The sequence below is a fragment of the Heloderma suspectum genome, chromosome 1 (assembly GCF_057233095.1).
Source record: "Heloderma suspectum isolate Gila_16-S chromosome 1, 16-S_ref, whole genome shotgun sequence".
Classification (NCBI taxonomy): domain Eukaryota; kingdom Metazoa; phylum Chordata; class Lepidosauria; order Squamata; family Helodermatidae; genus Heloderma; species Heloderma suspectum.
In genome coordinates, this window is record NC_139458.1 from 344,164,723 (window position 1) to 344,189,717 (window position 24,995).

The following is a 24,995-nucleotide window of genomic DNA, read 5'->3' on the forward strand; positions in this document are numbered from 1 at the left end:
AATGCCTTACTTCCCGAAGCTGCTCCTTCCTCTTGACCCGACATCTGATTCTTGCATCTGTCACATCAATCTCCTGCCCTGCTGTGAGCTGCTGTATTTCCAAAGAGGGAGAGGTTCTGGTCGAGCTTTGATCCAGCTGATTGATCCAACTTGATTATGACTTGATAGATGTAACTGAGACTTGGTGGGATGACTCTCATGACTGGAATACAGTAATTGAAGGGTATAACTTCTTCAGAAAGAACAGGAGGAACAGAAAGGGAGGTGGGGTTACACTATATGTTAAAAATACATATCTCTGCATAAAAATACAGGAGGATGAGCTTGGTAGCCCCATCTAGAGCATCTGGGTTAAAATAAATGGAGCAAAGAATAAAAGGAACCTAGTGGTCGGAGTCTACTACCGGCCACCCAATCAAGGAGAAGATGAGGATGAAACTTTCGAAAAGCAAATAGCCAGTGTTTCAAGGAAGCATGATGTAGTAGTAATGGGGGACTTCAATTTCCCCGATATTTGTTGGGAGACAAATTCTGCAAAACATGGCCCCTCCAGGAAATTCCTGGCTTGTGTTGTGGATAACTTCCTCCTACAGAAATTAGAGGAAGGAACTAGAGGATCGGCTATCCTTGACTTGATCCTAACCAACAGAAATGACTTAGTGGATAAAGTAGCAGTTACGGGAACTCTGGGGGAAAGCGACCATGTTATACTTGAGTTCATGTTTCTAAAGGAAGCCAAAGCCGAGTGTAACCAAACCCGTACCCTGGATTTTAGGAAAGCTGATTTTAATAAACGCAGAACAATGATAAGTAAAGTCCCATGGCAAGTGACGCTAACGAGAAAAGAAGTCCAAGGTGGGTGGGAGTTTTTAAAAAAGGAAATTCTCAAGGCACAATTACAAACACTTCCAACAAGAAAAAAAGGCAGAAGACAACAGAAGAAGCCAATGTGGCTTCACAAAAAGCATAGAGATGACCTGAAAACAAAAAAGCACACATAAAGGAAGTGGAAGGAAGGACAAGCAACAAAGGAAGAGTACAGGCAGTTAGCACAGAATTGCAGGGATGGCGTCAGGAAGGCTAAAGCTGAGAACGAGCTGAGGTTAGCGAAGGATGCTAAAAGCAACAAAAAGGCTTTCTTAAGCTACGTGCAAAGTAAAAGACAGAGGAAAGAAATGGTTGTTCAGCTATTAAATAAGGATGGCAAAATGATAACGGATGACAAAGAAAAGGCAGAGGTGCTCAATTCCTACTTTGGCTCATTCTGCTCTCAAAGAAGGTCTATGCCCTCCCGCCCCGGCAAAGGCGAAATACAGGCTGAAGGGGCAGGATTGCAGCTTGGGATGGATAGGCATATGGTCAAGGAACACCTAATGACTTTGAATGAGTTCAAATATCCAGGACCAGATGAACTGCATCCTAGAGCAATAAAGGAACTGGCAGAAGAACTCTCAGAACCGCTGTCTTATTCTCTTTGAGAAATCATGGAGTACGGGTGAAGTGCCAGATGACTGGAGGAGGGCTAATGTTGTCCCTATCTTCAAAAAGGGTAAAAAGGAGGAAGCTGAGAACTACAGACCAGTCAGTCTGACATCAATCCCTGGGAAAATTCTGGAGCAGATGATAAAGCAATCCATCTGTAAGCACCTTGTAGACAATGCAGTGATTACTCGAAGCCAACATGGATTTGTCAAGAACAAATCCTGCCAGACAAATCTGATCTCATTATTTGATCAAGTCACCTCCCTTGTGGACTGTGGGAATGCTGTCGACATAATATACCTCAACTTCAGCAAAGCTTTCAACGAAGTGCCCCATAATATCCTGATTAGCAAACTCAGTAAAAGTGGGCTAGATGAAACAATGATCAAGTGGTTCCACAGGTGGCTACAGGATCGGACTCAAAGAGTGCTTATCAATGGGATCTTCTCAAACTGGGGAGAGATAACGAGTGGGGTACCTCAGGGCTCAGTCCTGGGCCCAGTGCTCTTCAACATTTTTATTAATGACTTGGATGAGGAGGTGCAGGGAATGCTGATCAAATTAGCAGGTGACACAAAATTGGGTGGGATAGCTTATAACTTGGAAGACAGAAACAAAATTCAAAGTGATCTTGATAGACTGGAGTGCTGGGCAGAAAACAACAGAATGACATTTAATAGGGATAAATGCCAGGTTCTGCACCTAGGAAAAAGAAACCAAATGCACAGTTACAAGATGGGGGATACCTGGCTCAACAACACTACAAGTGAGAAGGGTCTTGGAATTGTTGTAGATCACAAGCTGAAGATGAGCCAACAATGTGATGTGGCTGCAAAAAAGGCCAATGCTCTTTTGGGCTGCATTAATAGAAGCATAGCTTCAAAATCCCGGGAAGTACTAGTTCCCCTGTACTCAGCACTAGTTAGGTCTCATTTGGAGTACTGTGTCCAGTTCTGGGCACCACACTTTAAGAAGGATGCAGTCAAGCTGGAGAGGGTTCCGAGGAGGGCAACAAAGATGATCAGGGGTCTGGAAACAAAGCCCTATGAAGAGAGACTGAAAGAACTGGGCACGTTTAGCCGTGAGAAGAGAAGAGTGAGGGGAGATATGATAGCGCTCTTCAAGTACTTGAAAGGTTGTCACAGAGAGGAAGGCCAGGATCTCTTCTTGATCATTCCAGAATGCAGGACACGGAATAATGGGCTCAAGTTACAGGAAGCCAGATTCTAGCTGAACATCAGGAGAAGCTTCCTGACCATTAGAGCAATACGACAATGGAATCAATTTCCTATGGAGGTGGTGGGCTCTCCCACACTGGAGGCATTCAAGATGAGCCTGGACAAGCCATCTGTCAGGGATGCTCTGACTTGGATTCCTGCATTGAGCAGGGGGTTGGACTCGATGGCCTTGTAGGCCCCTTCCAACCCTACTATTCTATGATTCTGTGATTAGACCTGGACAGATTCTTCCCTGTTTCTGTCTCCCTGAAGCTCTGGTCCCTCCCCCACCTCTTTGCACTGTTCATCCTCATCAGACTCTGAATCCGTTCCCATGGTCTGGCTGTGATACTGGGCCCAATCCTGACAGGCAGTTATGCCATGGGTGCCACAGGGCTCTATTTGATCCCACATGCTAATCAACATTTACATAAAACGCTGGGAGGAGTTATCCGGAGATATGGATTCAGATGTCACCAATATACTGATGACGCCCAGATCTATCTCTCCTTTTCATCAAATCTAGGTGAGGCAGAGGGTGTTCTGAACCGGTGCCTGGATGCAGTAATGTACTGGATGAGGGCCAATAAAGTGAGACTCAGTCCAGACAGGATGGAGGTACCGCTAGTGGGTGGTTCATCTGCCCGGTTAGATGATGTTCAACCTGTTCTGGAGGGGGTTGATCTCCCCCTAAAGGATCAGGCTTGTAATTGTGGGGTGCTCTTGCATCCAGTATTGTCACTGGAGGCACAGATGGCATGGAACACTTTTTATCGTCTTAGGGTGATATACCAACTCTGTCCTTATCTGGACAGAGATAGCCTGTCTGGATTACTGCAGTGCATTATACGTGGGGCTGTCTTTGAAAATGGTCTGGAAACTTCAGCTGATCCAAAATAGGGCAATGAGACTATTAACAGGGACTGGCCAATGTAATCATACTATGTTAGTGCTCCTTCATCTGCGCTGGCTGCCAGTCCATTTCCGGGCCTGATTCAAAGTGCTGGTACTAGTATTCAAAGCCCTAAATGGCTTGGATCCAGGCTACCTGAAGGATCATCTCTTCCCATATACATCTGCCCGGACCCTAAGATCAGCATCAACAGGCCTTCTTTGGGAGCCCCTGCCAAAGGAAGTGAGGTGGGTGGCTACTAAGAAGAGGGCCTTTTTTGCTGTGGCATTCCAATCGTGGAATGAGCTTCCCAGAGCTCCCATTGTGCTTATTTTGGCACCACCTTTGTATTCCCCCAGGCATTTTAGTTTCTTAGATTGTTTTATATCTGGTGTTGTGTTTTACATTTTTGCACTGCTGCTTGCTTCTGTTTAGTTATTTTTATTTTTATACTGTAATTTTAAGCTTTTGCTGGTGGTTTATTTTTGTATCGTTTTTATTTGTTTTCTGGTAAGGGATGGTGGTGTTAAAATGTTTGTTATAAATAGAAGTCCAGTGCTTAATCACACATAAACAAACATGTTCCTAATCCTTCATTATTAGTTGTTGTTGCTATTATTATTATTGTTGTTATTATTATTTTGAAAAATTTTAGTGATCAGTTTTAACAGATAAAAAAATTGAAAAGTCCCTGAATAAGAGCTAGAAAATGCTCATCCCTACTCTTGGGTATATTCCTTTTGATGTGCCTAAGAATACTTGTGGATTTCATGCTCAGAAAACAGTTTTATGACATACAGTGTTAAAACAGACTTCAGAGATAAATATAATCATACTTTCCCCATGTGTATGTACTATCTATTCTTTGGATCCACTATATACTGTATGGTGTATACTGACTGGGATGTATAGCATGTGCCTCCGTGAACAAAAATAACTCTTGTCCCAACTGGCAACCTCTTAGGCCATGTGGAACCCATGGCAATATTGTTTACTTACCAACAGAATTTCAGATTAAAGGTGAAAGATGAAAAAGAGAATAAAATGAGGCTATTCCCCCCAATTTATTGATAAAAACTGTGAAGTCTATGATGTGGGATTTGAACCAGGCAACCAATGGTCTCAGAATGGCTTAAATATAGAATTGTAGCCTGATGCAGTAGGCCTGCCCTCCTCCTCTAGCCTTGTTACTGGGGTAGATCTATACAGGACATCTCTTTAATTTGGCATGGCAGAGAGAAAGAATTAGGAAAGCTGAACTGGTGGATTAATAGCAAGAACGACAACATCCATTCTGAGATGCATTCAAGTGCTAACTGCATCAATTATTTGGACAGCCTGGAAAAAAAGCCTAGGAGCACATCATTATTCAAGAAAGCCTCAAATTGCAACACAAATGATGTGATTTAATAGTTATCATCCTACATATATTACAAACATCTCATTAAATTGACAGTTTCTAAGGTTCTGGTGCAGTTGTTCAATGATTTTTTCTTGGATTTCAACTGTACTATGACTTATGACATAGAGGATGTCCTAATGATGTGTTGAGAACTGCCGGAAATAGAGCAGAGTAACAGAGTAGAAATGTCTACTACACACAAATGAGATACCTAAACTTAATAGCCAGTGTGGTGGAGTGATTCAGCTGTTGGACTGGGGCTTGGGAAGTCTGGGTTCAAGCCCCATTCAGCCATGAAGCCCACTAGGTGACTTTGGGCCAGTCACTGACTCTCAGCCTAACCTATCTCACAGGGTTATTATGAGGATTAAATGCAAAGAAAGATTGTGTGAGCCACCTTAGGTTCCTTGGAAGAAAACAGGTGGGATATAAATGTAATTAAAAAAAAAAAAAAGGATAGTGTGGAGCCTATCCAACAGTCCTGTAAGTGCTTCTCCCAGGAGTTCCATCTTTTGACATTGGAATCTAGGGTGTCATTACAAACCAGTGGTAGCATTCAGGTGAACAAGAAATACAGGCAACTGGCTAATCAGAAGTATCACATCAACAATCAGCAACTATGATCAGAATTAAGTCCACCACTTAATGGTGTTATGTTCCATGTGGCAATTATAAATATTGTAAAGAGTCAGAAAGAGTCAGGGTCTGCGTCTTGATGTAAATAAATAGCATTTCATGTAAACGAAACAACACTGACAGCTAATATCTAATAAGGAAATGAAGGATGACTTGGAACAGGCGAGTGTCTACAAACACTTTTTTGAAATATCACCCCATTGTAGGAACAGTATAGTGTTACGAGTGAAGTACTTAAACTACGGATGAAGTACTTGAACAGCTGTGGATTGTGCCACAATATCTGTCCTGCCCAGCTTGCATGACTTGTCAGTTTCCTTAAAAAAATGTACAGATAGGTAATTGTGAACAGTTTGTTGCAAACTCTGGGAAAAGCTAGGTTAAATAAGGTCTCACATATATTAAAATCTTCAGTTGTTCCAACATGATGAAGTTCATCAGGAGTAAACCAAGCTCCCTGGCAGGGATGTATTAAAAAGCCCTCCTCTAGTTTTAAGCCTCAAAGGGAAATTATGGAATTGAAAAAAGGTCAGTTTCAGCATTTTTCAGTCTATGGCTAGGAACAAATGGAGCAATAAGTCAAGCAAAGTGGAATGGATTTTGTCCACGCAGCACCTTAAAAACCAATAAACCAATCTTAATCTTAAAACCTTTTGGAGTTATTTGGAAACCATGCAAGGACAACAACCACCAGCTACTGAGAAATAGTTTCCATACAGGTGCTTCATAAATAGCTTCATTGGGAGCTACATGCCACAGCCAAGAAACACAATCTACAATCAAGGTATCGAAACATCTCAAATAGCTTTAGTCACAAAGTTGAATAAGTTCTTCTGTCCTCCTGTTCTTGTCTGCATCATAATGGTTTTGTGTTATCTGATGCAAATTCCTTTGCAGTATATTTTACTATGGTGGGAAGTTCAACTGAAGCGCTGTCTGTATATTAGTCACTGTATGGGCAGAATCCAACGGGGTGCTTATGCCTCCACCGATTCTGTTGCGCAAGCAGGATCCACCACTTGCACAACAGTGATTTAGCGCTTCCCAGGGTAAACCCTGAAACAAGCAGAAACGCTCCTATCTTGACTTGGGCAGATCAGTGGTGCTTCTTTATGCGAGCTCTGCCTTTCCAGAAATGAGCATTTTCACTCATTTCCAGTTGCCCCAGAAGCACCAAGTCTTCCTTCCACAAGTGGTGAGTCCTGCTTGTAAACAGGAATCGGCAGGGTGTAATGGAATTGGTGGAGGTGTAAGTGCCCCATCAAATTCCGCTCATTGTTTCTTCCAAACCTAATCTGGTAATATTGACAACTTCTGCTCTTGTAATCCTGAGGGCATGTAACTTGATCATATGTGGGAAGAGAGGGAGAGAGAGAGAGAGAGAGGGAGAGAGAGATGGTTTTAAGGAATGTTTGCAGAATCTTTACACTAAGCGATTTTGAACAAGTCCTCAATAAGTCCCTGGTTGCAAAGATAATCTATTTTCTCTCGGCTTTCGTACAAGTAAAAAATCTGAACATCAGTATTCCTCTTTCTTAGTAGAAATTAAGTAGCAGAAGGCATTCAGATCACATGATCATGATTCTATAGCAAGATGTTTGTGTTCCATTGTAGTGGTGGAGTAGATGCATTCCAACTTAGATTGCATCAGAGAAATGCAGTAGTGTTATCTTCTGGGGTTTATAGTTGTGATCCAGAGGTTAGCCTCTGAACTTTGAGGATTTAAAAAATATTCTGTGTATTTGAAATAGTTCCACTTTTTTCTTTGTAGCTATTTCCCTTGTTTGTTTAAAAAATGATTTTAATAATTTTAAAACATGTTCATACCCATAGAGTGGTGAGGGTTTTTTGAAGTAAGTCTTGTAACGTGTGGATCTGAAAATGAGATACATCTTGGAGCTGGCCATCATTACGAAACCTGCAAAATTTCAGGTTAGGTGCTGCATTTTTTGTGTGGAAGTGTTCAAATTTGGGAGAGGGTTAAGAGATTCACCTCCCTTTACCCCCCCCCCCTCCATGGTTTATTTGGTAATTTGAATGAAAGTGGCATATGTCATAGAGGTGTCCCTAGACAAGAAACCTGCAAAAATTCAGAAGGATAGACAGAACGGCTAGAGAGTTGATGAATGAAAAATTGTTTTTAGACTTGTTCATGTTCTGCTCAGTTGGCACCAAGGTTACAGAAAGTGCAATACGACTACAGTACACATCCATCGGTGGATGATGGATGTGTAGCGTACAGTGGCAGAGGCAGAAGGGCTTGAACACCCAGCATTTTCCAAGCAAGCACCTTCCCAGGTCCCACAGACTCTACCAAATGTTTTAAAGTCCCTGCTCCTGGGACAACAATCAGAGAGCATTGGATTAATCCTGTGATATATTACTTCAGCATCTCCAACATCTCTTCCTCAAAGCACTGAGATTGGAGAGCTCTGGAAAACCATTTACTGTGATTAAAAGCTAGAGCTGCCACTCACAAAACTTTACCTCTTCCTCCTCTCTCCCCACCCTGGTGTTTTCTTTATAAGGAGAGCATGGGAATAAATGTATAAATTTTTGGAAATTGTGTCTCTGTTTTCCTCTGAATCCAGAGACCATCCAGCTGTGAGCCCTGCAGGACCTGGACCCTGTTCCTCTGCCTGGCTCTTCTTTCCCTTGCCTGGGAGGGCAAGGCCCCAACATGACTCCAGCTATAAAAGCTGCTCCTTCTGCTGGAGGTGCCAGAGACCATCCAGCTGTGAGCCCTGAAGGACCTGGATCCTGTTCCTCTGCCTGGCTTTCTGGTGGCCTGAGTATGTGCCTGGGAGGGAAGATATTGGGCAAATTGGGGGAACCCAAGCGGGGCCAGTCAGTGTAGTGGCAGGTAGAGGGAGATACGGCATTGTGAGGAGGACTTGCCAGGTAAGGGGAACATGGCCCAGACCATTTATGGCCATGCCATGTTCCAGTCCTCCCTGCACCCACGGGTTTGGTGGTTGCACCTTGGGTCTCTGGATACTGCTTTTAAATGCCAGACTGGTGCAAACTAAAATCTCACTCATTCATGACTTAATAGTGGATGAGGCGGCCAATCTGGCAAGTATAACTGAGACCTGGGTGGGTGAGCAGGGAGGAGTCCGTCTCTCCCAGCTATGACCACCGGTGTACTTGGTCCAGTACCAGGGACAGCTTGAGGGCCAGGGAGGGGAGCAGGTGCTGTGGTCTGTAGGAATTCCTTCTCCCTGTGCAGGCTCCCTGTCCATGTGACTACTGGTCTGGAGTGTTTGTACCTTATGTTGGGTCAGCAGGACAGATTAGGGATTCTGTTGGTGTACCGCCCACCCTGCTGCTCAACAGACTCCCTAGGTGAGCTGACGGAGGTGGTCTTGGGTGTGCTGCTGAGATCCCTGAGGTTGTTGGTTCTGGGGGATGTCAACATTCATGCTGAGGGCAGCTCAGGATTTCATGGTCTCCATGACAGCCATGGAACTGTCCCAACATGTCATTGGCCCAACATGTGTAACGGGGCATACTCTAGACCTGGTTTTCTCAACTGGTTGTAGAGATGGTGATCTGAAGGTGGGGGACTTTGCATCGGTCCCTTTGTTATGGTCAGATCATTGCCTGCTGAGGTTTAGACTTACAGTGGCTTTTCCCTTCTGCAAGGGTGAGGAACCTATTAAGATGGTGTGCCGCCATAGGCTAATGGATCTGGATGGTTTCCAGAGGGCTCTAGCGGTTTTTCCGGCTGATATGGCTGGCAGTCCTGTTGAAGCCCTGGTCAACCTGTGGAATGCAGAAATGACCTGGGTGGTTGACACGATCACTCCTGAGCACCCTCTCCAGAATAGAGCTTGTTCGGCTCCATGGTATACGCTGGAGCTGAGAGCGATGAAACAAAATAGATGGCTTGAGTGCAGGTGGAGAAAAACTCCTAGTGGATGCAGTCAAATTCTGGTCTGTGCCTATGGCCAGGTATACTCAAAGGCAGTGAGAGCGGCAAGGAAAAAAATATTTCACTGCCTCTATTCAATCTTCCATATGCTGCCCAGCAGAGCTTTTTAGGCTTGTCCGGGGCCTATTACATTCTGGTCCTTAGGACACTATGGAACGATCTGAGGCCCGCTGTAATGCACTGGCTAGGCACTTCCAATATAAAGTCTCTTGTATCCATCAGGATTTAGACTCTAGTTTTACTGCTGATGAATCAGGTGAGGTATCCAGAGCACAGCCTGGTCTGGTTTTCTTGGATCAGTTCCAGTTGGTACAGTTCGAGGATGTGGACAAGGTGCTTGGACAAGTTTGTGCAACCACTTCCGTATTGGATCCTTGCCCCTGTTGGCTTATAAAAACCAGCGGGGAGGGAATAGCTGGCTGGGCCAAGGAGGTGATTAATGCCTCCTTGCGAGAGGGAATGGCCCACCTCAAAGAGGCAGTGGTGAGACTGCCTGAAAAAAATCCTCCCTAGACCTGGAAAACCTTAATAATTATAGGCCGGTTACAGATGTTCCATTCCTGGGCAAGGTCCTTGATCAAGTGGTTGCAAGCCAGCTCCACACACTGTTGGACAAGACTGATTATCTGGATCTATTTCAGTCGGGGTTCAGGCTGGGCTTTGGTACGGTAACAGCCTTGGTTGCCCTGTGACCTATGTCAGGAGAAAGATGGGGAGTATGACTCTGTTGATTCTCCTTGATCTCTCAGCGGCTTTTGATACCATTGACCATGGTATCATTCTAGGGCGATTGTCTGAGCTGGGAGTGGGACGCACTGCAGTGCAGTGGTTTTGTTCCTACTTAGAGGGTCAGCTCCAGAAGGGGGTGCTTGGGGAACACTGCTGGGCCCCGTGGATTCTCCAATATGGGGTTCCACGGGGGTCAGTTTTGTCCCCCATACTGTTCAATATCTACATGAAACAGTTGAGTATGGTCATCCAGAGTTTTGGAGTATGTTGTCATCAGTATGCTGATGACACATAGCTCTATTTCTCCTTTTAATCTCCTTCAGGTGAGGCTGTGGATGTGCTGAATCAGTGCCTGGCTGTGACAATGGATTGGATGAGGGGTAATAAACAAGCTCAATCCTGACAAGACTGAGATGCTGTTGGTGGGTGGTTCTGCTGACCGGATGGAGGGTGTTCAACCTTTTCTGGATGGGGCCGCACTCCCCCTGAAGGAGCAGGTTCGTAGCTTGGGGCTCCTCCTGGAACCATCTATGTCACTTGAGGCTCAGGTGGTCTCAGGGGCACGGAGAGGCTCAGGTGGCCCAGCTACACCCCTGTCTGGGCAGGGATAACCTGGCTTCAGTTGTCTGTGCACTGGTAACCTCCAGTCTGTGCTTAGATTACTGCAATGCGCTCTACGTGGATTCAGAAGCTGCAGCTTGTGCAATGTGCAGCAGCCAGATTGATAGCTGGGACTAGAAGGTCTGCACATATAAGACCGACTCTGGCCTGCTTGCACTGGCTGCCTGTATGCTTCCGAGCTCAATTCAGGGTGCTTGTTTTAACCTATGAAGCCCCACAGAGCTTGGGACTGCAATATCTGACAGAGCGCCTCTCCCGAAATGACCTTACCCTTACTTTACATGCAGCATCCAAGGTCCTCCTCTGGATGCCTCCTCAAGGGAAGCTCGGAAGGTGGCAACAAGAGAGAGGGCCTTCTCAGTGGTGGCCCCCCATCTGTGGAATAAACTCCCCAATGAGGTCTGCCTGGCACCAACATTGTTATCATTTTTATCATATCACCAGGTTAAGACCTATCTCTTTTCCCAGGCATTTGCACATGATGAGTTCTAATTGGTCCTGAATGTGTCTTTAGTTATGACTGACTGTTCAAAGTTGTTTTTAGTTATATGTTGTTTGTGTATATTGTCTGTGTGCTTTTTTGTAAATGGCTTTTAAACTTTTTATATTGTATTTAATGTTTTAACTTCTGCAAACCACCAAGAGAGCTTCGGCTATGGGACAGTATAGAAATGTAATAAATAAATAAATAATCGGGAATCTTCAGATTTGTATTTGGTCTGCTTTGGAGGACCACCACTTCGGTTTGGACATCTCTCAAATCTGTCTGAATCAGTTCAGTTAAGGATTCAGCAAAATTTGAAGCACTCCGCTGCTATGCCTTTTTTTGGTCATGTGATGCATAAAGAAAAGCTAATTGGATGAAAGCCCATTAGCAGGTTATCAGTATGAGTTTCAAAAAACGTTTTGCACTCTTCTCCAAGAATGTCATCTCAATAAATCTTTTGGTCCTTCCGGTCTGCGTGCCAATGCTCAAAGGCTTCTTCCTGGAATCTTTGTGTGTATATTTGTTTCCGTGAAGGTTGAACCCTAACAGGCTTGAGTTGGGAGCCTCTGACCATAGGCAAAGAGAGGGACAAACACCAACACGTCTAGGCATCCTGACAAGACTTTGCTCTGATTTCTTACTTATAAAACAACTCAAACCTGGTGCTCAATCCCAGGAAATTAAATGCTTTCTCTAAATGTCAACAATTAATGTAGAAGTTGAGGGTTTTACCCTCACGGAAAAACAGCACTGGCCCTACCATTACGCTGAGTGAGATGGTAATCTCAGGCAATAGATTCTGGATGGGGGCACCAATATTTCACCCACCATTCCTCCTGAGTACTCCCACCCCTGCCAGTTGTTTCCTTTGAGCACCCCCTGAGCTGCTATATACTGGCCTAGGTGAGTGGTCTAGTCACCCTCTCCCACCGTGTCAATGACCTCATCGTTGGGAAAGGCTCCCGACCCAGTGAGCAGGCAGAGAGGCAGCAGTTGCCCCAGGCCACATACTCCAGCAGGCATCACTGTGCATATGCATTGCTTTGCCCATGTGCACTGTAGCATTCGTTTTGAATGGGCAAGGTGAGTTGTCTATATAACCCTCAGATGGAGTATCAGATGTTCTGACACCGGAATGCAATTATTGTGTTAGTCTAATGGGGACTGGCAAGCATGTTGCTGTTTCTCTTAGCTTGGATGCCGCTGGAGAAGAGGCAGCAACAGAATCTCAGGCTCAAAATCTTCAGTTTCACTAAAACTAAGTACTTCGGTAGATTAAAATACTCTCTAACGTTGTGATTAAATTACCTTTCCTTTAAAACATAATTTGATGGCTTTTAGTTTTTTGCCAGTTCTAGCTTTTGTTACAAGTCACTTTATTAAATTGAAAAATGTATATAAATTGCTGTATAATTTAAGAACTGCTAGGCTTTTAAAGCAAGCAGCAAATAAAGAATTTGCTTTTTAGAATCAGTCTTTTAATATTCTTGCGTTCAGCCTTTAAAAGGTCATTTTTGGTTATTTTAAATCATTGTAATTTGCACTTTACCACCAGCTTCGGTTGGCAGTGTAATGTAATGTATTACTCAATGCCATTAAAACTGTAAATATTTAATTTGTGTTTTCTGGTGTTTTTTTCTCCCAGACAACATCAGGAGAAGATGTACGAGATTTCACCAAAGTGCTAAAGAATAAGTTCCGGTCAAAGAAGTATTTTGCTAAACACCCACGACTTGGCTATCTACCAGTACAAACAGTCCTAGAAGGCGACAATTTGGAGACGTAAGTTTTGAATACATACCAGTGCTTCTCTGCACAGAGTTTTCTATCACTGAGACATTTCAATGATAAAAGCTGCAGTGAGAGACTGCCTGCCTTCCATGAATATGGTGCCTTAGAGTAAATATTGGAGTAATACAAGAATTGGGCTTTAAAACTGGGTACAATAAAAATGGATTCACAAGGAAAGTATAGGCTATAGTGAGGAGGAAACCGAGATGAATACATTTTGATGAAAGGACACAGTAAAGCTAAAATAACAGTTTTTAAGTTCCACTGATGTGAATGGGAATGAGTTAGGAATGGCCTTAATTTCCTCATTAAAAGTGCTTAAAGTGGGCTGGATTGTACCTAGAAACTCTGTTCCTTGTGTTAAAATAAACCCACTTATTGAGAGAGGGGGGCACACTTATATCTTTGGATTCAAAACGTGATTAAAGAAAATTAATGGAAGAGGAGAATATGTGGCTGTTGCCGAAGATGGTCCTGTCAAATATTTTCATTCTGAAGGTCTCTCTAAACCAATCTCTAGCTATTGTCTGCATTTTAACAATGTTAGTAAATGATAAAATTACTGTTGGAGGTGTTCTTACGTAGTATTCACATTCCTGTACACCCTGCTCCTCAGCAATCCTTTCAACAATATCTATACCATAATCGGATAATATACTTAAATACTGAAATTAAATCCAATTCTGCATAAGGAACAGGCTGGACATTTACTTAATGATAATAAAATGTGGGTTTAATATTTTTTTAATTTTTATTTTTTGTACCACTCCTTTCTACCAAAAATTGGCACTCATTGCAGCTTGCAGAAACAATTAAAATGGATTAAAACAATATATTAAAATGCAATAAAAGCATAACAATTACATTATCACTGGTATGTTTGCTTTCCAAAGGCTTGTCTCTGATCTCTGACATGTTGTACTGCAGTTTCTGTTTTGGTCACTTTTCTTTGTCTCAGTTATTACTAAAGCAAATTATTTGGGAGGACCAATGGATAAACAGTGTATGCTTTTTACTTGCTTCAATTGCATTAAAGTTTTTGCCCTGCTTTGCTTCTCTCTTTTCTTGCAGTCCCATCACACTCATCAGTATGTGGCCAGAGCAATATGAGTGAGTATCTGCAGCCCTTATGCCTGGAAAGGTGTTGAGTTCAATCCACCAAGTCTTTCTTCTGCCCATCCTATTGAATTAAGGAAGCTTCTTCTTGTGCGCAGCCATGCTCCTCTATATCTCCCATTCATTCTAGTGGAATAGGCACTACAGAATTTCCCAAAGGATTGCACTTAAGGAAACAAATGGCTTTCTTAATGGTGTGCAATTGCATATGTATTTACATGAACCCCTCAGCTAGTTAACAGTCATAGGACCATGTGTGTTTTTTTTTAACCATATTCTGTTTGTTTAATATTATAAACCATTTTTTCCTAAAATTTGACAAATGGTATCAATTTGTTTTCTTTTATTACTTTGTTTGCTAGTCCCTCCCAGTCTCCCCAACTATTTCATGATGATACACATTCCAGGATAGAGCAATATGCCAACAGGTAAGAAGCAAAAGAAGACCAAATCTTATTTACATCACAGAACATGGGGTTAAGGTTACAAAATAAAATATACCTTTAAAAGTATGTACTGGGCTGTACAAAGATAAAGTTATTGATGAAATCTTCTGGAAAATCATCTGATGTTGAGAGTAAGGTGATGAAGTCGAATGTTTAATTAAGGTGATGCAATCTAGAGCTATTGTCATGACTTAATGACTGTATAATTGCTACTATTCTAGAGTGGTTGTAGAATGTACTTCAGAGGTACAGTCTTATTTATTTATTTAGGATGTTTTCATCCTTCTTTTGGACTCATATGGGAATATAAAGCAGTTTATGAACACCCCCCACCCCATATAACAGTTTAAAACAAAATCTGAGCAATCCAACAGTAATGTTATTGGTTCTCACAGATTCGTAACTCAGTTGATCCAAAATACCCACTGAAAGAAAACTGCTTCTCCATGATATCTGAAAACTAATAGAGAAGGAGCAAGGCAATCCTCCCTTGAGAGTGAGTGCCACCACTGAGAAGGCCCTGTCCCATGTCACTACCCTCTGCATCTCTGGTGGAGGGTGAAGACAGAGCAGGGCCTCCTAAGATGCCCAGTGTATGCTAGGTTGATACAGAAGAACGTGAGCCAGATCTTCACTTTGAGTTGTCTATTCTTCATCCACTTGTATGTGTGTTTTCTGAAAATGGTCTTATACTCTGCCCAAAGGTATTACTGATTTGTTGGCTGAAGTGGAAGCATATGCAGTGCAGTGGTTTTGCCATTTATATCAGTGGCATCCATATATGTGTGACCAGCTGCATGACCCATTTGAAAAGCCTGGGAAAACTTGCTTTTGTGAAAGTTTTGACAGACAAGGCAAAAGTGATGAAGAAGATGGGTCGTGATGAAGGAGTAACAAAAAGTGGGACAGTGACATGTTAGTAAATAATATAGTAGCTATGATGTGATGTGGTGTTGAGAAAATAACCAGGTTTTGAAGCAAGGGGATAAACATGAAAACTTCCTGCCGAGTCAATTAAGAATAGGTTATCTTGGTTATCCTCACATTGACTTACTTGTAAACCGTTGCAATCGCCTGAAGCAAGATCTGACTTCTGTGAAACCTGGTCTTATTTATTCTTGCCTGAGTTGCTGTCTCTCTTTTAGGCTGGCCCAGATGGAACGGACCAATGGCTCCTTGTTCACAGATGGTAGCTCCACCACAGGAAGTGTGTAAGTAGATTAAGCAAGTATAATTGCTGGAAAATGTCAACACATTTGATTATAGTTGTCTGATAAGTTCTTCACCAATTGCTGTGAATTTTCGCTCCCAGCAAATAGGTAATAATTAGAACTTCCCAGTGGTCTGCATTAATGTCACATTGCTGAAATAGCATAAGCTGGTAATATATAGCATAAACTGATAGTGTTCAGTTTGCTGAAGAAAGTAATTTAGTGAAGATTGTAGGGGGGGGGGGGGTTATGAGACAACCTTTCTTTCCACACAAAAATATAGTTTGGAAAAAAAGGCGTTGTATAAGGCCCTGCCACCCATTCTCATAGCTAGCTGTAGAGGCATTTTTAAACAAGCAAAGCCCATTTTCATTTTATCTTTTCTTTCAATCTACATACTGTCACAGATTGGGCAACAACACAGAAGCAATCACAGTATAATGTTGTGGTTGGTGAATTTAATAAACATGAGTGATGATGGAGACAAGACCATGATTTACTCTTGCTGAATTGCTTACAGAATTACGAGTCTACAGATAAACAATACAATAGACTTCTTTTCTATTTGCTTCATAATAAACAGAGTTTGAGAATATTTGGATCACGTCCATAACTTCAGAGGTTGGCAATACTAAGAAAAATGTGAAATGTTGCATCCTGTTAATTGGTCAGACAAAAACTGTAACTCTTTGTAGCATTGGTTCATCCATTTATAAGCCTGCCAAGTAAAATCCCATTGGACACAAGTTTGAAGGCCTCAGAAGATAATTACCATGTTAGAAATTAAATTCTATGCTTTCATTTGAACTGCAAAACCTTTTGCAGTGTGTAAAGTTGAACATCAAATGGTAAACTGATGAGTTACTACTTTTGTCTTGCTACCTTGACCTTTTTTTTCCCCTAAAAAACCTGTTAAACATAATTTTCTAAAGCAAATGTACACAAACCTTTGGAGTACCAAGGGTCCAGATAGGGTCCTAGTTGGTATATCAGCCTAAATTGATAAAAGCTGATCAGCCTGATATGAATTACCAAGGCTACCTGTACCTCTAATGACCAATGATAGATTCAAGAGCACCCCCAAATTACATGACTGATCCTTTAGGGCAGCCTTGGGAAACCTCCAGCCCATGATGCTCCCCAATCCAGCCTACAAAGAGCTCCCGCTCGAATGCTCCCACTGGAATGCTCCCTTCCTGTGACCTTGCCCCCTTTCCTTTGATTCTGGCATGCTTGGGATGAGCTGAGTTGCAGAGAGACCCTGATTTTCATCCCTAGTGTGCTACAATAGGGATAAAGACGGGACCTCCCCACCCAGCATGTCATGATTGGATACCTCCTCCTCAGCTGATCTGCATAGGTTTGGTAAGGTTGTGTGTGTGTGAGAGGGAGAGAGAAAATGGGGGTGGGGCACATGCCAGTGGTGTTCGTACTTACTCCTGTCATGGAGCCCCCAACACCTTGCCCCAAGGCCAATTAGGCCCACAAGCCAAAAATGGTTTCTCACCCCTTCTTTGGGGGATGTGCAACCCCCTCCAGAACAGGGTAAGCACCATTCAGCCAAACTGATGAACCACCCACAAAGACTTCCTCCAACTTCTCTGGATTGAACCTCTATTGAGAGTTGTTCCATAACTTAATGACATTAGTACTCATGTACACACATAATTTGTGTGCCTGTTTAAAGATTAATAGTTACAGAAATAGGGCATTATCCAACACTGACGCTGTACTTATGCCATTGATGTAGCATAAGCGATCTCTAGCACAACACTAATAGCTGGAGCAATGAACTTCCCTGGAAAACCCATCACTCCAGTATACACTGTTGTCATTGTACTACAGGTCATATATGGCAGCACTACATCAGTGGCATATGCAGAGTGGCAGCTTTGAATACTGCCCATAATAATAAAAACCAGTGTAGATTCTCAGGGGGCCTTCTCCATGAGATGATCCATTAGAGATGCATCACTTAGGAAGTCAAGAATAGCCTTGATTCAGGCTACATTTTACATTGCCTCTCTCTGGTTTCTGTAGTAATCAGTGCACTCTGGTTTCCACTGACCTTCCTCTACAGTGGAAAAATGTAGTTACTTCCTAAAATAAACTTACCGTTTGGGTCATGTAATAACTATTTGTGCAGGCAGCACTAATTTTGATAAATAGTTGCTGTCTCCTTATCTTTTCTGGGGCTGGGTTTTCAATGTCGTTATGATTCAGTGCTGGAGCGTTTTCTGCTGGCTTCTTGTCCTTTACTCTGCAATGGGTCATGTGGTCAGCATGGAAGCATTCAGCTAGGTTTGCTCTGCAACTAATAAATCTATCTTAAATTGTTGGCATGTGACCTGTTAGGGCCAACATAAGGTTCTGTCTTTCAGACCAGTCATCTGGCAAAGGGGTGGTGGGGTGGTGGGAAAATCTGTTAAAAGGTTATGTCTTTTCTGCAAGTACATTCTTTTATTTGTCAAGTGTTACTTCAGTGAAGAACAGCATTATCTGTTTCAGAGCATACTGCTTATAATAGACAAATCAATAAGCCTACTCTTTGTCCTCTGTAAAACCTATGAGATCAGTGGAACGTGGAGGGCGTAAAAGTACTGTGGACCGTGTGACTTACCATGGTGCATAGTGGCATAGCTTACTTATCGCAATCTTATGCCTGTCACCAGTACTGGTATCAGTATAATTAAGGGCTTGACCTAAGGTTATATTTGAACATTCCTCATTCTTTAGAGATTTGCAATGACTCTGAAGTCATGGAAGATTTTTCTACATGTTTGCTAAAAGCCTGGTTCCAGGTTGAGAAACAAGCTCTTTTTAAAAAAGAAAAAAGTTTACTCTGAGAGCCATCTTAACTTTATATTTGAAATTCAAATCTGAACTCCACTACCTGTAATGAAGATAATGATTTCTGGTATTGGATTTTAAAAAATAAATTAGAATAACTATGAAGTTTAATCCTACGTATCCTCCTGAAATTTCCTGTCAGCATATTTGTGTTAGCCTCCAGCTCTTAAGAATAATGTTGTTTTTGATCATGGCTGCTCAAAAGCAATCGTTGTACCCTATAATTTAAAGAGATTTAGACTATTTTTATTTTCTTGCGAACATGATGACTGTAATCAGATTCTTCAATTTAGCCTAAAATTATTTTCCTGCACTTTACCTGGCAGCTGAGTCTTGTGTTGCCAGTGTCTCGGTATCTCAGATATTCCAGAGGAATAATTCTTACTCTGCATAGCTTTACAGTGCCATAAAGCTGAAAATTATGTTGACTTCAACTGCAGTGAAATTTCAATTGACAGCTAGTAAGAATTTTGTGTAAGTTAACTGAAGGTAGATAAGAAGAAATCTGCATGTTCTGGACTAACATGGGCAGCACTACATTTAAAGTAAATGATATTGCATTTGACTCATATTTTAATAAATTATGACAGAGTTTTGGTAGTTATGTCTAATGATTATTTTAAAATGTAATTACACCTGCCAAATTATTTTCCACTGAAGAAAGGCTTTTCACCCCAGATGCATTGGTATGTAGGAAATTTTCCATGCATCTTCTTCTAACTAAAAACAAAGAAAAATTCTTAGAATCAGTATGTAACACATAATAAGGAAATATTATATCCAATAATATGATTATATCCATTAATATTATATCTAGCCCTCCAAATAGCCAGTGCGCGTGGGATGGCAAACACTCCAAATGTATAAATTACACCAAAGGTCTAAATCAGGGGTGGGCAGTGTTGGGTTGTATCCTGCTCAATAGAATCAGCTGTATGGTACAGGAGGGTAACAGGGTGTCCTCTGCACCATAGAGCCCTGTGAGAACAGGCCAGAGAGTCTGATTGGTCTCTGGGAAAGAGAGGTAAGATCACTGTCTGCTTTTTGTTTTCCTGTGCTGTGGCAATTCAGCTGGCGGGGGGGAAGGGGAACAGGGGTAAAATTACTGGCCACGTTTTTCCTGTGCGGTGGTGATTCTCCTGGTGGGAGGGGCAGGAGATGAAATACCATGGAATGGCTGCATTGGTGGTCACTTCTTGTGGTAGGGGGCATTTTGGCAACAATTCAGCAGCCCACGCCTAGTCCAAAGGATGGAGAAAAGAATGACCAGGCTTCTGATATTTTCTTTGTGGCATTCTATGTTGATTAATTTGTCCATCCTTATAGTAATGTGTATTAGTAATGAGTGAACATGTATAATGTACATTGCCTACTAGTTTTTGCCGTTCTTAGTTACTATGGTTCCTATTAAGTTATCTGTGCACAAAAATGATTAAAATAGGTTTGCTTTACCTCATGCCCTGGGCTGCATTTCACACAAGCAGACTTCTGCTCACTCAGTGGGACCTCTTCTTGCTCTCCTTGCCCCTGACGTCTCCCTCATGCCCTCCAAATCTGTTCTGGCATGTTCCCCAATCCTCCAGAGCAGATTTGGGGAGAGGGGTGCAGAGGGAGGGGGAATCCATTTGACCAGTGGTTTCTGGTCCGCTGGCAGATGGACAACACTGGATACTGGGGAAAACTCTGCAATTGAATCAAACCTTTTTTCAAGTCACTTTTTAGGTGAAACCTATCTTTATAACAGATCATTATTTAAATATTTAAATATTTTAAAGTATTTGGTTATAAGAGTAGTTTCAGATTTCTTTCTGAGTAAAGAGCATTTGCATCTCATCCTAATCTCTGTGACTTCAGCTGTGTGGCTTGAGTTGTTCACTTGAGCCATCTGAAGCTATCTGCGCCATAGGCAGCTTTATGTAGTGCATAATCTAGATCACTTTATGTAGTGATCTAGATTATGTCCTTTGATCTGTGTCACTTGTTGAGGAAGGAGTTGGTGTATAGCTTGTCTTGCTATGCAGGAGGGCAGTTGGGTTGCACTTGATGACCTCTAAGTCCTTTTAACTGTTATTGGCATGTGCAATATAAGACCCTGTCATATCTCTGGTTGCCTATCACCTGGAGCATTTTTTCTGCTCTCTTTATCTTCCTATTTTTTAAAAAGTACAATCTAAAAATGTGTGCGCGCTCTAGTTTTATACAGTTAACATATTTTTCCTAGTTTTGTTCATTATTTAGCTTTTCAAGAGTTCTTGAGTTAGTTATCATGAAAGCTGCAATGCAGAAAGCAGCAGTTGGAGCTGAGTAAACAGATGGCCAAAAAACACAAAATGTATAGAAAATATTTTCTAAAGATTTGTCTGCTGCTGCTGTTTAGTTGCAAATAGAAGAGTTAATATCTTCAAGTTCAGATCTGCTTCACATCCTTGCTAAGTAAACACGCAGCAGCCCCAAGCATTAGAGGAACTTTGCAATCGGAATGTGCATACACACAGAAGTCAGTTGGGAAAGTTCTTTCTGTGAACAACACAGAAAAGGGCAACCAAAATGATCAAGGGGCTGGAGCAATTCTCCTAGGTGGAAAGGTTACAATGTCTGGGATTGTTTAGCTAAAAAAAAATGCAAGTAAAGGGAGACATGCTAGAGGTGTACAAAAGTATGCATGGTGTGGAGAAAGTGAGTAATTCTGCAACCTGTGTTTATCCACTGAAGCGGATGGTGGGAGATTCAGAACAGATAACAGGAATTCCATATTTAACACAGAGCATCATTAAGCATGGAATTCGCTACCACGAGATCAGTGGTGGCCACCAACTTGGATGGCCATAAAAGGGGGTTAAACAAATTCATGGACAATATGTCTTTCAATATCAGTTGATATGAGTGGGAGTCTTTTGCACTTGCATCCTCCTTGTGGGCTTACCACAGGCTGCTGGTTGGTCACTGTGTGAACAGAATGGTCTGATCCAGTATGGCTCTTCTTATGATCTTCTCCATACTTTATCCAAGTTCCTACACATGCAAAGAGTGAATAGGTTAGAATTTTGGTTGTTATCCTGTGCACACTTACCTGCACAAATGTCCTGCTATAAAGTAAGAGTTTGGTATACATGTAAGGGCCAATTCACACCTTGCTTTTGCATGTAGGCTTAACTCATGGTGGGATGAAATATAGAGGCAAAGTCTCAGGATGTTGAAAAAATATATGTGGTTTTATTCCAAGAAGTATTCCTATGTGTTTCAGCCTTGAGTATGGACCTTCTTCAGGGGCTAGATTAGAGAAAGAAGAACGAGACAAAAGCACATAAAAATACATTAAAAGTATACAACATCCATTTTAAAAATATAGTAATAATGCTAATCATCACACTGTAAAATTGCCCATGATTACTTAAATCAGTTTTAATATCTATATATACATGCCTGCAGAGATCTCTGAAAAAGACAAATCATTATATGCAGTTGTTTTTTATAAATTTTTAAGAAAATTTTACAGCTAAATCCATGTAATTTCTAATTAAGCTCAACTGGGCTATAGAACAGCTAATGAGTACATGTTTCTTATGAATAATAATCCCAGAAGTCTTTTACACTCTACCAAAAATTCACAAGAGGGTGTTTCCACCACTAGGTTCCCCTATAGTAGTTGTTTTTTTTTATATAGTAGTCATCTCTTTATATTGTTGGATCACTTTGGATGTTCTCCGAAGTTTTGTTTTAACCTCTACTCTTGGTGGAGCAAGGGAGTGAGCTTTGGGGTCATGCCTGCCCTCCCACCCTGTGAATATATGTTTAACTGTCCTCCACAGAAGGACTCAGTAAATCATGTAGGTGGGCTGTCACTCATTATTTCCTGGATATGGCACCAGGGGCACAGGTTGAATCTCTACCACACTTTAAATTATCATGCTGTAGAGGTGTAAATTGCACCAACCTGTGAACATAGCCTTAGAAAGTAAAGACATGTCTTACCATGGTTTCAAACAGCAGTCAGCATGATTGTTTAGAAAATCTGAGTTTGTCTTCATTCAAGCCCATCCATCATAGCACTTTTGCCTTTTCCAGCAATCTTACAAGATTTACAGCTATCCCATAAGATGTTTGTTGTGTAAATTAACCGTGGCTTCACTCTTGATGCTTTCTGTAAACAATTTATAGATGTTTATTTATATTTCACTCATGTAAAGGATATTTATGGTCACTTTCTTTGTCCCTAGGGAAGATGAGCATGCCCTTATCCAGCAGTACTGTCAGACTCTGGGAGGAGAATCACCCGTGAGTCAGCTGCAGAGTCCAGCACAGATCTTGAAGTCGGTAGAAAAGGAGGAACGAGGAGAGCTTGAGCGCATCATTGCTGACCTTGAGGAGGAACAAAGGTGTTGCTATCTTCCCTTGTAGAGACTCCGGTGCTTCATTGGTGTATCTTAGTATATGTGCTTAAATATTTGGAACTTGGTTGTGAAAAGGGCATTAGCATCATAGATTGAACTTTTAAAAATTACAGTCGGAACACATATGTCATTTTTCAGTGAAACAGGAGGCAAATCTAAACCACAGTAAGGGTCTTCTCAAGCATAATATCACCACAACCAAATTGTGTATATATATTGGGTTTTGGTTGTGGTAGTATAGTGAAAGAGGAAGATCAAGGCCAAAATGTCTTCCAAAACTGAGGTGGAGGGAATTGTCCCTTTCCCTAATTAGCCACTGCTTTCCCCTAACTCTCTTCCCCCATCTCCCTCTTCCCTGTTCTTCTCGCAATTCAGCTCTCCAATCCATTATAAATAATTGGCACCTGCTCAACTGAATCCTGATATCTGGTGTTCCCAGGGAGAGGTTTCACCCTGCCCTGATCTTTTCTCCTCGCTGCTCAATTGATCTACAGAAAACAGCTGAGAAGCAGCAGGAATGGGGCCACTGGGGCAAGGCCAAGCTGGTGACGCATTGCTAACTTGGCCCTGCCCCCTGCAGCCCCATCTCTTCCACTTCTCGGATGTTTCCCACAGATCAAAGAAGAGAGGTTGAAACCTTGGCTCCCTTTTCCCCTCTTCGCAGCTGTCACATGTGGCTAAACAGCGAGTGGGGAAAAGAAGAGGAAGCGGCTGCATGGATGGAGAAACGAGGGGGAAGGCAAGGAGAATGGGGAGACAGACAAGGAGATTGGCGGGACAGCTTGACAGAATTGAGAGAGGGAGTGGGATGTCAGAGAGATATATGCGAATGGCAGGAATGTGTAGATATATGGATGTGTGCGAATGGGTTGTGTACAGGGTGAAGACCATATACACTTTTGAATTTGGCCCCATTCACCACTGGCATTCAGCTCCCAGAAGGATACCCACTAGGGAATACAGTCTTTGCCCTTCTGCTTTAGAATCTTGTTAAGTTTCTGGAAAAAGAAATTATTCAATATATCAAGTGTTCCTTGTACTTCTCTTAATGTTCTTCTCGTCTCCCATATCTAAGCAAAAAGCAAGGTCCATATTAGGACTTGGGAGCTGCTTTATAAGTTCCATAACTGGAAGAGGCACATTAGTTTCAGGAAGAGATTTTAAATGAATTTATCCTGTGTCTGTGCTGCCTTGAAATCAGCTACTTTTTTTTTACTGGCTTTAGAATGTTGCAAGTGGAATATGAGCAACTAAAGGAACAGCATCTTCGAAGAGGCATGAATGCCCTGAGCCCACCGCCAGACTCAGCTGTGTCACCCCAGCACACATCTGAAGACGCTGAGCTCATTGCAGAAGCCAAACTTTTACGGCAACATAAAGGTCGTCTGGAGGCTAGAATGCAGATTTTGGAAGATCACAATAAGCAGCTGGAATCTCAGCTCCACCGACTACGGCAGCTGCTTGAGCAGGTACATGGTACCCAGAGATGCTTTCTCCTAAACCCAGAAGTTATGTATGGACATAACGATGTCAACCGTTCTTTAGAAATTAATTAATGCCATTATGCTTTCATTGAAATTATAGGCATGCTGAATTGTGCACTGCTAGGTGTCTCTCTTCAGCTTCAAAATGTCTCTCTTTTCAGGTTTTTATTCCAAGTAAGCTGAAAGTAATGTCATGTTGTCCATAGTGATACTTTGTCAAAATGCATATCCATGAGTGTTTCCAAACGCTACAATGACACAACCAGGAAAATCTAGGAAAGCATCTGGAGGATAGAGCTGAATGGT

At 42.1% G+C, this 24,995-nt stretch overlaps 1 protein-coding gene across 10 annotated transcripts in view; it reads left to right on the forward strand.

Annotated features, from left to right (window-relative positions):
* The window catches only part of UTRN (utrophin), a 507,208-nt gene that overhangs the window by 460,138 nt on the left and 22,075 nt on the right, over positions 1 to 24,995 (forward strand). For all 10 annotated transcript variants that reach the window (XM_084827754.1, XM_084827752.1, XM_084827759.1 and 7 more), the window contains 6 exons: positions 13,046 to 13,182; positions 14,263 to 14,301; positions 14,670 to 14,735; positions 15,899 to 15,964; positions 23,032 to 23,190; positions 24,431 to 24,674. In XM_084827754.1, coding sequence (XP_084683880.1) covers positions 13,046 to 13,182; positions 14,263 to 14,301; positions 14,670 to 14,735; positions 15,899 to 15,964; positions 23,032 to 23,190; positions 24,431 to 24,674 — 711 coding nt within the window. The remainder of the gene's footprint in view (positions 1 to 13,045; positions 13,183 to 14,262; positions 14,302 to 14,669; positions 14,736 to 15,898; positions 15,965 to 23,031; positions 23,191 to 24,430; positions 24,675 to 24,995) is intronic.